Raw genomic sequence first — 13,999 nt, 5'->3', positions numbered from 1 at the left:
TTTGAACTTTCATTGATTGAAAATTCTAAAATATAAAATTGCCTATAAATATTGTACAAACAATTTTCCATCCGTCCATTTATTTGAATAATAGTACGCGTCAAAGGTATGGTCATTTTTTAATGTAAAATATATTAAAAAAATTCCTTGTATATAGAAATAATTCTGGGAAAATTTATGAAGCTATCTTTTCTTTTTTTGAGGCCTCCCCTGCGCAATTTTTAATATTATTTCATTCATGAGAATTTCATCGATAAAAAAGTATACTTCAAAAGTTCATTAAAAGATTTATTTTTCGTAAAGTATGATCTTAAACATAAATTTTTTTAGTTGGTGATCAACAACGCAATTTATTTTCTTTTAAATAAAATTGAAGGAACAAAATACAGTATGTTTGACAGTACCATAGTCTATTTTTTCATTCGTATCTTTTTGTTTTTTCTCTTATCTTTCTTTGCTTAAATTAGACGTGTCATTTAAAAAGTCTAATCAGAAATAAAATATTTGCAAATGATTTTTGGTTGATTCAAACATTCAAAGGCATCAATGGAACATATTTTTCACTTGGCCGGAAATGGTATTGTGCGCAAATCTTTGCAGATTCAACTTCTCCATAACCAACTCTGTAATAAAAGAAAAGTTGATGTATTATTGAGGTGAAATTATTTAGTTATCGTTCATTTAGTAATTATTATGTAATTATTTTGTAGTCGTGTAACCATTGTCACCTAATTAAAAACTCATGCATTAATTCCACCACCTTCGTTAACAAGATATCCCATTGAAAAAATATAAAAAAAAAAAAAAATTAGTATATGAACCCATTTAAAATCGTGGAATGATGAAATATTTATTCATTTAATAGTACTGATAGTCTTAACGAAAAAATTGAATATTGTATTGAATAATGGTTTTGGTTGATGTCGCCATCGTCGAGCATATATTGGCCAGTATTTTGGAGATTTCGCCCACTGGAACGCTTGTCTGTAATAACTATTTAAAAAAACATTGACTCATTAATAACATTGTGAATAATCGTAGTACGTCTTACCTTTGCCATTCAGAACACGGACGTCTTTCTTTAAAACAAGTGACTTGTATGACATTGAAAAAGAGCGCACCGAGTGTATTAGCTACTTCAGTGTTTAAATTTTGAAGGCATCGTCGGAATTTAGCATCGCAATCACAGTGAGACCGAGTGAATGGCGCATTGTTGCAAATACTATTCAAACATTGATTGGGATTTATCACTACTGGACAATGATCATGTTCTCTGCAGCAAGCATCTTCAGCCGCGTGATGACCTAAGTCATTGTAAGAAGTTGCCAAAGTACCTGGTCCACACCATTTAGTGCCTGGATAAATTATGCCACCGCCCGCAGGCTGATTCTAAATTATTAATTAATTAATTAACATATTAATCTATTACTAATTAAGTTAAAAAATATAATAAAACACAGCTACTATCCAGCTGTCGATGTATTCAGAGTTTAAATTACAATCAAAGAAAACTAAAATTTAATAATTATTAATTTTAATTGTTGTATTAAGGGGTTACATGGGTTTCCTCCGGGAAAAAATGGTCTATTTTCAACAATTTTTTTTTTAATAGAAAAAATGAAATATTTTATTCAAACTTATTACAATCTTGAAGATTCATGTTTAATAAGGGTTTACTGAAATTTTGAAAAAAAAAAAAATTAAAAACTCTGCTAATGGGACGTCATTTCCGGCGAGCCGGAGGTAAACAAAAAATATGTGCTCTAGTTAAGACTTCAAACTAAGTCTTGAACGGAAGAAAAAAAAATGAAAATTTTTTTTTTAAATAGTTGTAATTGAAAAAAAAAATTTTCCTTTCAAGACCTTGTAAATTATGTCTCAAAGACCTGTCTAAAATTTCATCAAAATCGGTTGAGTAGTTCTCGAGGAATCGTCGGTACCGTTTTTGAAAATATAATTTTGAGAAAAACGCGTTTAAAGTTCTGAGAAACTATTATTCGGATCAATTTGAAACTTTAGGACAATATTCTAGAGATGTTGTAGAATTTAATAAAATATAAAAAAATCGATTTTTTGAAACCGTGAGATCCATGTAACTCCTTAACGATTTGTTTTTTTTTTTTTTTTTTTTTTTCAAAGTACGAACCGCTTTGTTTTTAATTTCTCTCTTTGAAAACCAATTATTTTAATAGCAGAAAGAAGTTATTGATTTCGGTTCGATTTTGAGAATTCGAGTTTTCATCAAATCTCCACATACTATGGTCCTAAAAAGCTATTCCGACTGTTCCCGGCTGGATGTAAGGGCGCGCGCGTGTGTGTGGGAGTGAATATGTGTATGTTTATAAAGAAAAATTTGTCGAAGTATATATTTATAACAAATCTGATGATATCTTGAAGTCAATCGGTCGAGCCGATTAAAAGATATTCGAAAATAAAAACCAAAAAAAATTTTTACTGCAATTTTTTAAAAATATCTTTCAAAGTCTTCAATCAATTAACTGAAGATCTCGTAAAAGTTTTTGTGTTAAAAAAATTGCGTCGAATGCTGCCAAGCAAATAAAAATCGAATGCCGTTTTCAAAAGATATTACCGTTTAAAAATCTCAAAAAAATATTGATTAGAAACAATTTTCAGATTGTTGAGGAACTCAAAAATTTTTGAGCGTGTTAAGCGTCAACATGAGGGAAAATTTCAAGGATGACCTTCAGGGTCAATTGTTTTTCAAATTTTTTATTATGATATATCCTTCAACCATAAGTCTTACTTTTCCCTTTTTCCTTGATTCTTTACAAGTTTCTTCGAGGTCAGCAACTAAATTACTTGACATTTGGCGAACTTTCTTCGGGTCCGCACCAAGAATCATCTTTTGAATAACTCCGCGGTCGTGATACAGCTCGCAAAAAGGTGCGCCGGAATTTAATTCTACCATCTTCGACATAGTATTATCAGCAACTAGGACACTTGCTAATACTTCCGTTGACCGAAGAATCGGTAAAATCAATAGAACAATCAAATGCATCTGTAATATATCATAAATTTGTAACATCAGAATAAGGATATAAATATATAAATTGAAACTTCAATAAGTCTACTTAAATAACTTCTACACTTATCTACTTTATCTATTATGATTTTACTCTTTCGTTTAAGTGAATCATTGTCGTCACTCATAAATATAGTAATAAAAGTCACTGGTAGTTAATTTATAGATATAATATTATTTTTATGATTTACAATTTATAATTTATGTTAACAACCTTTTAAAAAGACTTTTACAATAAGTATTATTAATTAAATATTTCTGATATAATTCTCATTAAGTATAATTAATTTTAATTATCAATCACAGAAGGATTGTCTTTCAGAAAGAATCACACACCTGTTGTATATTTTCACAAACAAATATTTTATTGATCAAACAATGTTTGTAACTTGATTCTAACTGGATTTTATACCACTTTGTTTATCAACAAATATATTCATCTATCTTTGCAAAAGACAGAATTCGTACTGCCAGGTGCAATCTACTGAATTTCGTTTAAATATAAAATGATAAGAAAAAAAAATAAAAAAAAAAACTAGGAAATTCTTAATACTTACTGAAGGTCATCGTATTTATAAAAGTTCATATACCTACACTCATTGTGCATTTTAAATTGCTTTTTTTCGGATTATATTGTTCGAAAGATGGAAAACTATATATTTTTTTATTTAATCGATTTGCCCTTCAATTTATTTTTATTTATCCTTAAAAATATTAAAACGAATAGTATTTTATCAATGAATCACTAAAAATTATAAAAGGTATACTATGCACGTGTGTAATGCAATATATTACTCATCAACCTTATCAAATACTCATTAAACTAATTTGTACTTTAGGTAGAATGGGAGAGATTGAATTTCTATTATTCTATTAATTGATGTTATTTTTTATGACACTGAAGTTGAAAGACATCTGATAATTTTTAGAATTTTTTAACAAACAAATTATAGCAAGAAAATTTTATTTAAAAATTTCATTTTTAGAAGCTCTGAAAAATTATAAATGACATTTTTATAAATAACTTTCTATGCCTAGTTTATTTTTCAAGAAAAATTAAAAAATTGTCAAGTGTCTGCTAATTTCAGTCTCATTATTTTTTATAAATATTTTCTAACTTATTTTTCAATTTTTCACTAAAATATTCTCAATAAATAATTAATAGAGAGTAGAACAATTTTTTTAAATCTATTTTGAAATTACAGAATCGCAAAATAGTTTCCATAGACCAAAACTAATTTAAAAACAGTTAAAATTAGTTATTGTAAATAATTTTATGATTAAAATGTAAATAAATATTTATGACAAGGATATTTATATTATTTTTTCTAACAAATAATACTTGAAATTATTAAGGAATGCAAACGTTGCTCAACAATTTATTGTACGAGACGCTGAAAGTCACACGATTGAAAGATAAAACAAAAAGTGGCGAAATACTGGATTCGCGGGACCAAATAATAAAACCAGAATTTTGTTTTTTCATTATCTGATCGAGATTGCATGACTTTTTTGAGACGATTTGAGACAGTTTGAGACGATTTCATTGTTATAATGTGTAAATGTTTTAGTAGATTAAAACTACCCTTAAATAAAGTAAAAATTCTAAAGAAGAAATAAATAGATAAATTTGATTCTATAAATTATATTAAATTAATTGAAATTTTTTATTCATTTCAAAATCTTTAAAACTAAATTTTATATAATTATGGATTATCAAAATTATCACTTTTTACTTTTTGAAATGTATTAAAATAAAAATAATATTTATAAGTTAATTAAAAATGTTTTACACGTACCTTTGATAATGAATATAATATTATTTATTAAATTGTCAAAAGATTGATATTTTTTTTCTATTTCTCATGAAACAATTCCTCATAAATAACTGACAAATTCGATTTTATTAATTCAAAAATAGTTTGACTCTTCAACAGTTACTAACCGACTGATCATTTGATTGCAACTGTGAACGCTAATATTGTATCAACATGTACGAGAGTAAAAGTGTGAGTATAGACCGCAGTAATTGTTGTCTACAAAAGAAATATTAGTAAAAAGAACTATAAATAATTTAATATTTTACAAATTGTTATTATGAATAATACGAGAAAAAATAATAATAAGAGAAAAACGAAGAAAATTAAAAAAATTTATAGTGTAAGACATGAATTCATCGAAAAGAAATAAAATAAATTTAAACACAATTATTGCAATAATATCGAATTTAGCTGTAAGTTAACTGTCAAGTATAAACATTTAATGACTGTTAATAGTTAATGATATGCGAAGTTATTGACAATTTATGTTAATTAAAAATAAATACTAAAATTTTAATAAAAGTCAGCGGTACCTCGATCTTCCTTCGGAGAATATGATAAATCTCAGACTTTCTGAGCCGTCAACTTTTGAATACTGATTTTTTCAAAGGATTATTCCTTGAGAATTTGCTGTCACAAATTCCAGATTTTTTTTTTTTTTTACCGAAAGTGTTGATTTCATAATTTTATGAACAGTAACAAAAGTGATAGAAGTAGGATTTTCGGAACTTTTAACACCAAACGACATTCATTATGAGTCCTTGTAGAAAGAAAAAAAGACAAGTGGACATACATTTTAACTACTTAACAGCATGTTAAAAGTATTAGACATAATAAAGAAATATCACACTCTTTTTTATATTAATTTTGCCGATTTAAATTTAAGGTCGAATAGATATACAATATTTAGTTTTTGTTTAATAAAATTTTTTATTAACATAATCATTTTTTAATCTATGATTTATATTTTTACAAAACTATCTACATTACATAATGAATATAAATCAATATCACAAAAACTGTCAGAGTAAATAGAAAAATAATTATGTGTTGTTTTGTATTAACGCTGAATAAATGCTGTAAATTTTATGGAATATTATTAAAAATAGCTAAGTGTATCAGTAGTAATCAGTCGAAGTATAAAATATACTAATTTACTTAAGGAATCCATTCTACTTCATTGGTTTCAATTTTTGGATGACTAATAGGTCTGACAGTCCCAGGTTGCTGGTCTTTTATATTATCTTTACCAGAATTATTTGACTCACTACCGGTGATTTTATGGTAAACGTTATTTCCCGCGTTCACAACCCATTCAAAACCAGTTTTTATTTTATCCCCAGCTTTGCGGAAAATTTTACCGACGTTTTCAGAACTAAAAGTATCTGGATTAATGTCAATTTTAACGGGATCTTGACCAACATTGCACCCACTCTGGGGTACAATACTCAAATCATAAGGATCAACACCGTAACTGCTTAACTTAGTTCGTATAGCATCAACTTTCGTTTTATCAAGTTCTTTTGAACGCGATAAAATTGTAGCACTCCGACGGTGTGCAAATCCAAGTCTTTGACAAGTAAAGATACCAGCATAGTTATCATAATCTGTTGCAAAAATAACGTGGGAAGCACTTCCAGCTACACCTATGAAAATTAAAATATTTATGTTTAATTCCAGCGTTCGATTTTTTATCAAAAATTATTTCTGAGAAAAAATAACTTACTCAGTGGGAAGCGAACCTGCATCAGTGCTGGCGTACTTGGTTCTGGTACATTTAATTCACCAGTATAACGATACTCATGTTTCAGAGGAGTAAGGCCTGAATAATACAATATATCTCACTTTATTATCAATTCATCTCGTCAATGCATCATTATGATGTAGGATCAAATCAAATACTTTATCTGATATGTCTGTATGTACTTATGTATTTTTAAAGAAACAAATTTTATCAATTGTTCTTTATTATTCTTGTTGGGTAAAATATCATAAAATATAATTTGTTCTTTAGAAATATATAATACGTTGAATAAATTTAAAATTAAAAGAGTATAAGTGACAAAGAAAATTGTTTTTTTTTTTCTGATATGTTTGTTTTAAAGCTCGAAGTCAAATTAATTAAAATAATTTTCTTTTCTTTTTATACTTTTTTAATATTTCATTTTTATTGTTTATGTTACTGTAAGAAAAATTTTTATAAAAAAATAAATAATTAAAAACAATATTGAACAACGTCCGAAGCTATTGTTTCTAGTCTGACAATTACGCTTAATTATTTGCGTTTTTATTTATTTTATACTATGTACTGCATATCTAATTGATGGATGCGAATAATTTTTTAGATATTATGTATAAAGTTTTTAAAAATATTTACCCAATACTGGATGATTTGATTCTTGAGAAATTATGTATTGTCCAGGTTCATCGCCACGTGTGTAATTGTATCCAACGCATTTACTACCAGTTGAAGTTTTTTGAATGACGTACCAATATCCCAAAAACTGTTGACACAAATGAGTAACAATAGATTTAACATCTGTTAGCTATTACATATAATAAAAATATGTATCAAAATACTAAACGACTTCTATTATGTATACATAATAATTATTTTAGTATGAATTGAATAAAATTATTCATATGTAAATCGACTATTTAAAATACAAAAGTTTTTATTTTTAGACTGTTGATTATTTAATTAAAAGTTGACAATTGCGATTTATTAAAGATGATTTGAAAAATAATAATAATATAAAAAGTTTTGTTTATTTTCATATTACAAAAAAAAATTTTTTTTTTTTTTGGTTTTTCAAAACATATTAGATAAAGAGAAAACAGATAAGAATTTATATGACTCTTATCAAATATTAGAAAAAAATGTAAAAATATTTCTCGTTTCAAATTTTTTTTTTTGACAAATTAGGAAAAAAAATTATTCAATCTCAAATATCTAACAAACAAATTTATGTTTTTTGACGACGCCTAAACTATTCAACGTAGTTTTTTAGTCGTATAAATTATTAAAAAAAAAAAACTTTTATTCGAATATATTTCGATAAGGATATCTTTTGAGTAAACGAACTCATTTGACCGTGATTTGTGACGGTTGTTGCAATTTTTTTAACTCAAAAATTTGATCAAAAAATTAAAAAGTTATTTTGAAAAAATACTTTTTTCTTTTTAATTTTTTAAGTACTTGAATATTTTTTAAAATCTATTAGTGTTAATTGGTGTCAAATTTAAAATCTTAAATTTTCAGGAAAACGATAGTTATCTAAATCTTATGTAGTTTAAAACTTTTAAGCGAAAAGTAAAAGTATTTTTAAACACAAATTCTGATTGATGAACATGCAATTGAATTATTTTCATATTTTAAACCTTTTAAAATTAAACAAAATTTAGATGACATTAAACTTAGCTGTCACTTGACTATTTTTTAATTTTATTTAACAAAAAAATTTGTTCTGAAAAATTATTTTCAAAAAATTGCATTTTTAATTTATTAAACTTTCTAAATGTCCCTTTTTTTCTAATTTTTTTTAACTATAATTTATCTGTAAAAAAAATTCTTAAAATGATCAAATATCTTCTAAATTAATTCTCATAAATTTTAGAGCCAATAAAAATACCACTCAAATATAAATGAATGAAATATATACTTACTCTACTCATCTGGAAATCAGTCACTGGTTGTACAACAGGGCATTCTCCCATGTGATAAGTGTGAGCATTTGTCAATGCTAAAAAACTTATCGCAAGAAGTGCAACAGTGATTTCTTTCATCTAAAAACAAACAGAATAAACAAAAATAAATTAATGAAATGATAATATAGAAATAAACAGTTTTTGTGTACGCAAACTAGTTTCAATATTTTTTTACCGATTTTGACCTTGAACATAACTTTTGTTTACGAATCTTTCAATGTTACATATTAATTTGATTAAATTAAAACAACATAAGCCAGGAAATGAAGTAGGTTATTTGAACTATGCAAAATAGTTCATGAAAATGAATTATATTTAATGTAATGAGTTCGTAAATTTCAGAGGGATTAAATTTTCTATGGAAAAATTTATATGCAAAACTTTCTCATCTCATGAGCTTCAGAAGAGGTCTCAGAAAAGTTTTGTTTTATTACTATAAAAGTATTTTAAACATGTATTATTTATTTGTTTTATGCTTAAATATAAACAATATTTTTTTGTATATTAAATAAGATTAAATTATTTTATGGAAGGAGTATTATTCAAAATACTTACTTTGATGGGTAAGCGTGCGTAATCAACAAGTTAAATTTCAAATCAACACTGAAAGAACACTGTTATTTCATTTATATATCATTCTTTCCCTTCCCTTTCTTCAATTAAGTCCCCCTTTTCCAGATATTAATACTTGACTCACGGATGACGAATCAGGATAATTTTATCAGTAACGTCTTCAAATTTCCCAGTTCCCTGGACCGAAGATAATTCTTATCTAATCTTTACCCAATGTACGCAACATTACTTTTTTTTCCTTACTTTCAACAAATTAAATCGATTTTTCTAAAATAGAGCAAGTCAAGTTTAAAAAAAAATTTCCATGTGAACAAAAGACATTCTTAGTATCTTTATAATATTATTGTATTTTAATACATAAATTTAGCGAAAAAAAAGCATCTATGATTCTTTTCTGAGAAATTATCAAACAGTTAACAAAGACTAAATATATTCAATGCGTAATTCCACTTATTAGTTAATAACCATTTTATTTTACTATATAATTTAAGTATTTTGAACTTTAATGGTTTTAAAATTTTAAATGTCTACCATTATAAACTAATTCACTGACTTAGTCCACATTTAAGCTCATCCAAGGTAATCACCTATCGAATTAATACTCTAAATTTTATAAAGATCGATTAAGAATTATAGGTGCTACCCTGATAACAAGGATGCGATTATATTATATATACTTATATATATATTAACTAGCTGTTATTCGCCCACTCCACTGAGTGCTTTATAAAATTGCATTTTTAGATCTATAGACTTCAAATTTAATTAGAGTATTATATGACTTCCACAGATTCCAAATTCCATCGAATTGGCATGTTTCTTTTATCTATGTGATTATTCTATGAAATTATGAAAAAGTTTTTTTTTCAAATTTGAAATTAACTTTGATCAAAATTTTTTGGAATTTGAAATTTGTGACAAATTCTCTATGTAATTTAAAAAATTATTGATCATTTCGATGCATTTAATGTAAAAATACGTTGTTTTCCGAAAAAAAATTTTTTGGTACGCCCTTATGGCACCCGGATACCAGGTATACGGTAAAAATAATAATAGAAGATTTCTATACCAATTTTAGAATCCATAGGAGTTGTAGTTTAAAAACGGGAATTTTTCATTGCTACTACAGTAAAAAAAGATGTAAGTCATATTATGGGTGGTGATTCGGGTAATATTACAGCTTTTGCAGGATATGAAAATGTTCATGTTACTGATTGTTACAAGGCATTACTTTGAAACAGAATATTCTATTACATCTCGGAACATAAACGCAGTGAGATTCGAAATAAATTGTCTTAAGACTCACTTGATGAAAAGAGATTATTACGTGAGAACAAAGAAAGGAAAGAAAAAATAAGTGATAGTGATTATTGACCTTTCTTTAAAATTTCATCTAAATCTATAGATTGCACACGACACCGATTAAAATGCATGAATTTTATGCAAAAACCGTACGAATATCGTCCAATATTGAAACGTAGTAAACACGACAAATGTGTTAAAACTCCAAAAGATTTACATAGATTTATTAGAGAAATAATACTAACTGAATATGAATCATTGGCTTAAACATAGGAACAAAAAGAAAATAAAAGGAAAGAAAGGCAACGAGGAAAAAATAATAAATTTCATGAGAGCCATAAAAACGAGCTCGTAATAAACCACATAAAAATAAAAAAAATTTAGAAGCTAAGAAAAAATCATGCTTAAGAGCTACAGGACCACACCAAAGAAAAAGTTCAACCCCAGGAGAATAAAAAGCGTGTAAAAAGAAATAACTGCAATAACAAGAGAAGTTTTTAATGTTATACAATGCAAAAAGCAACGGAAAACAGTGAAAAAATCAGTTAAAAATATGGTTGACAAATGCATTTAGAAAAAACCAAAACCTGTAACTATAATTCATGGTACTGGGTACAAATTTATGGGGCGTGTAAAATAAAGTAAAATGTCTATCGATCGAGACTTAAATTCGGCTAAAAAATGAATTTAATTAGTACAAATAAAAGAGTACAATCATCAATTAGAAATAATCGGGAAAGACTAGTATTAAATAATGAAAATAAGCAAAAACAAGTAGCAGCAGCAATATCAACAATGGGGGCCAAAACAAAGACAACAACCATGAAAAAAAAATGTGAAAAGAAGAAGCTACCCCCTAATAATATCAAGAAGAAATCAACAGAAAAATAAATCACTTGGTTATTGTTATTCATCAATATGGTATTAATTACTACGAAACAATTCAATGACTGTGTTGGTAACAATATCACACCAACTGATTTGTTTTCATCGTTTTATTCAAATTAGCCACCGTCATTTCTTATGCCGGAGGCGCTGGTAGTGGTCGTATAAACTGCGATGCCAACGACGTACTTACAGTGAATGTAAATTGTAATTGATTCCAATAACTGGATATAAATAATAATTAACATTATTAATACTGTAATTAAAAATAATTTATTTATAAAAATAAGTATAATATTAACGAGTTAATTTTCAATATGATATAGTGACAACTATTTTAACCGATTCATAGATAAAAAAAAGTAAAAAAAAAAAAGGAAAATTCGTCTGTATTCATTTTGTCAAAAAAATGACATACAATCCATTCATTAAAATTGAGCTAATTCAATGGATTAAATGATTATTAAATGGAACTAATGAATAAACAAAGGATTTCCGATTATCGAACATTAAAAATACCTTATTATAATAAATTAACATATTAAAGACAAAAATATATATATATGCATAAGAATTCTAAATCTAAAAACTTATAATTGTACTCTAAATTATACACAAGATTTTTTGGAATCGAAACCATCGAAATAAGGATGTTGTAATATAGAACGCGCTGAAATTCTACGTTCTGGATTATATATTAACATTGCTTGAAGTAAATTTAAGCCTTGTTCATCAAGGGTTGATACATGATTAGCCAAGTTGTTAGATGTCCAATTAGGAAAAGTTGCTTTGTAATCAGAAAGCTGAGTAACTCCAGGCCAGTTTTCTTCTGTTGGGGTTTTCAAAACACTAAAAAATTGAATATTATTAAGAGGCTAATTAGAAAAGTTCATATTTCAATAAAATAAATGTTTTAAATTTTATATTTAAACCACATCTACTTCGTGGCTAAAAAATTGTTTTTTTAAATCTCAAATTCAGCATTTCTATTTTATATTTGATAACAGTCTATCAGTGCTAAATTGATGTCGAAATTACATTTAAAAATAATTATGGATTGTGTTGATTTATTTGATCAATGGGCCAACTAAAAATAAATAATTCTTACCGGAAAATTCGGAAAAGTTGATCTATTTCACTGTCTCCTTGGAACAATGGCTTCTTCGTTGACATTTCAGCAAATATACATCCGATACTCCAAACATCAATGGCACATGTGTACCTAGTAGTTCCAAGAAGAATTTCTGGAGCTCTATACCATAGAGTGACTACTTCATGGGTGTAAACACGTACAGGTATTCCAAAAGCTCTTCCCAATCCAAAATCAGCAACTTTGATTCCTCCTTTATTATCAATGAGTAAATTTTGAGGCTTTAAATCACGATGTAAAACTCGACGAGTATGACAAAATAATATTGCTGTTGTGATCTATAATAAAAGAAATTTATTGGAATATTAATTGAACACCCGGGAATTATAAATATATTTATTTATTTACCTGGTGAAGATAAGATTTGACCATGACAGGATCCATGAGCTTTCCACTTCCTAAAGTATCCATATATTTCTTTAAATCCATTGTAAGGTATTCGAAAATGAGATAAAGCCTGGATTCTTCCATAAGTACATCGAGCAAGCCAACAATATTTGGGTGTTTTAATTCTTTCAACAATGATATTTCTCTGATTGCTGTTGATGGAATTCCTTCATCGTCACTCTCCAGACGAATTTTTTTCATTGCTACTATTTCCCCAGTCTTTTTATGTTTACCTTTGTAAACAACGCCATAAGTACCTGTTGAACAATAAATATTTGTAATTAAAAAAAAAAAAAAATCTTAAAATCGAGTTTAGAAATACTTGAAATTTTCAATATGCGTCTTTTATGAATAATTATTTGTTCTATTAAATAGTAGAATATCAAAAATTTCTTTTTGTAAACTAAGTACTTAAAAAAAATGCTCAAGCTACATAATTATTGATGCTGATAATAGTAAAATTTAAAAATTCATAAAAATTTTCATGTTAATTAATTAAAATCATACAATTTAGACTACAATGTACAAATTATATTTATCAAATAAATTATAAAACAAGTGCATTGGATCTTTGATTGATGAAAATCCAACCTCGATCAATAAAAATGTCAATGTTGTTGATGTTTGAATGAATGTATTAAATAAAAGAGAAAATATTAATAGATCTAATAAAAAAAACAAAACAGCTTCTCTTGAGTAAAATAAAATAAAATCTAAATTATAAGATTATAAACATCAATTCAATTGTATAAAGGTCACAAAGCGTGGAAACTAAAATTTATGATATCATGTATAAATTAATGGCAAAAAATCCTCACCTTCACCAATTTTTTCAATTTTCAAGTAATTATCCATTATTAATATTATAAAAAAGGCCTAAAAAGGCCACAACTTCAATAAATACTAAAAAAATGTTGACGCTTTATATTTTTATAGAGTTTACTACGTTCAATAGCTATCACAAACTTGCAGCTGTCGTTATCCGTATGCTTTCTTGTCTCACCGGTTTCACCAAGGACGTTAGCACGCTCAATTTAAAATACGTGCAGCCATGTTGTAAGGATCTTCTTATAACCAATCACAAAGGTTTTGATGAAAACAACAGATTTTGCGCACCCTGTGGGTTATTTT

The 13,999-nt window shown here is 26.7% G+C and overlaps 3 protein-coding genes across 8 annotated transcripts; all 3 read right to left on the bottom strand.

Annotated features, from left to right (window-relative positions):
- Window positions 1-275: 275 nt before the first annotated feature.
- On the bottom strand, window positions 276-4,995 carry LOC141534170 (acidic phospholipase A2 PA4). 6 transcript variants are annotated; one of them, XM_074253339.1, is made up of 5 exons: window positions 4,843-4,995; window positions 2,765-3,019; window positions 1,052-1,389; window positions 822-993; window positions 276-623 (listed from the first exon to the last, which is right to left on the bottom strand). In XM_074253339.1, exons 2-4 carry the CDS (start codon window positions 3,017-3,019, stop codon window positions 855-857), a joined length of 732 nt encoding a protein of 243 aa, XP_074109440.1. In that variant the 5' UTR covers window positions 4,843-4,995; the 3' UTR covers window positions 276-623; window positions 822-854. The 6 variants fall into 6 exon arrangements, with proteins under 6 accessions (XP_074109440.1, XP_074109444.1, XP_074109442.1 ...); XM_074253343.1 differs by having other exon boundaries at window positions 1,052-1,383; XM_074253341.1 differs by lacking the exon at window positions 4,843-4,995 and adding an exon at window positions 3,380-3,533.
- Window positions 4,996-5,768: 773 nt separating this feature from the next.
- Window positions 5,769-9,264, bottom strand: LOC141534776 (apolipoprotein D). The gene is made up of 5 exons (XM_074254347.1): window positions 9,127-9,264; window positions 8,530-8,649; window positions 7,241-7,367; window positions 6,590-6,685; window positions 5,769-6,509 (listed from the first exon to the last, which is right to left on the bottom strand). Exons 2-5 carry the CDS (start codon window positions 8,647-8,649, stop codon window positions 6,022-6,024), a joined length of 831 nt encoding a protein of 276 aa, XP_074110448.1. The 5' UTR covers window positions 9,127-9,264; the 3' UTR covers window positions 5,769-6,021.
- Window positions 9,265-11,639: 2,375 nt separating this feature from the next.
- Cdk1 (Cyclin-dependent kinase 1) lies at window positions 11,640-13,881 on the bottom strand. The gene is made up of 4 exons (XM_074254346.1): window positions 13,687-13,881; window positions 12,830-13,125; window positions 12,440-12,759; window positions 11,640-12,180 (listed from the first exon to the last, which is right to left on the bottom strand). Exons 1-4 carry the CDS (start codon window positions 13,721-13,723, stop codon window positions 11,940-11,942), a joined length of 894 nt encoding a protein of 297 aa, XP_074110447.1. The 5' UTR covers window positions 13,724-13,881; the 3' UTR covers window positions 11,640-11,939.
- Window positions 13,882-13,999: the final 118 nt, after the last annotated feature.

Source organism: Cotesia typhae, unplaced genomic scaffold (genome assembly GCF_013202065.1).
Source record: "Cotesia typhae breed Kobodo isofemale line unplaced genomic scaffold, CoteBio_Ctyphae scaffold_13, whole genome shotgun sequence".
In the NCBI taxonomy this organism is placed as follows: Eukaryota; Metazoa; Arthropoda; class Insecta; order Hymenoptera; family Braconidae; genus Cotesia; species Cotesia typhae.
The sequence above is the reverse complement of the archived record's forward strand: the minus strand, read 5'-3'. Positions and strand labels throughout refer to the sequence as shown.

Bases quoted from the DNA above. Each gene is read 5' to 3' on its own strand.
- LOC141534170 (XM_074253339.1), bottom strand. From the start codon at position 3,019: ATGCATTTGATTGTTCTATTGATTTTACCGATTCTTCGGTCAACGGAA. The intron at 1,390-2,764 runs GTAAGACTTATG...TTAATAATTTAG, and splicing joins AATCAAGGAAAAAGGGAAAA to AATCAGCCTGCGGGCGGTGG. The intron at 994-1,051 runs GTAAGACGTACT...TTTTTTAAATAG, and splicing joins CCGTGTTCTGAATGGCAAAG to TTATTACAGACAAGCGTTCC.
- LOC141534776 (XM_074254347.1), bottom strand. From the start codon at position 8,649: ATGAAAGAAATCACTGTTGCACTTCTTGCGATAAGTTTTTTAGCATTG. The intron at 7,368-8,529 runs GTAAGTATATAT...TTGTGTCAACAG, and splicing joins CTGATTTCCAGATGAGTAGA to TTTTTGGGATATTGGTACGT. The intron at 6,686-7,240 runs GTAAATATTTTT...TGTATTATTCAG, and splicing joins ATCAAATCATCCAGTATTGG to GCCTTACTCCTCTGAAACAT.
- Cdk1 (XM_074254346.1), bottom strand. From the start codon at position 13,723: ATGGATAATTACTTGAAAATTGAAAAAATTGGTGAAG. The intron at 13,126-13,686 runs GTGAGGATTTTT...ATTGTTCAACAG, and splicing joins AATTGAAAAAATTGGTGAAG to GTACTTATGGCGTTGTTTAC. The intron at 12,181-12,439 runs GTAAGAATTATT...TCAATTTTTTAG, and splicing joins CAACTTTTCCGAATTTTCCG to TGTTTTGAAAACCCCAACAG.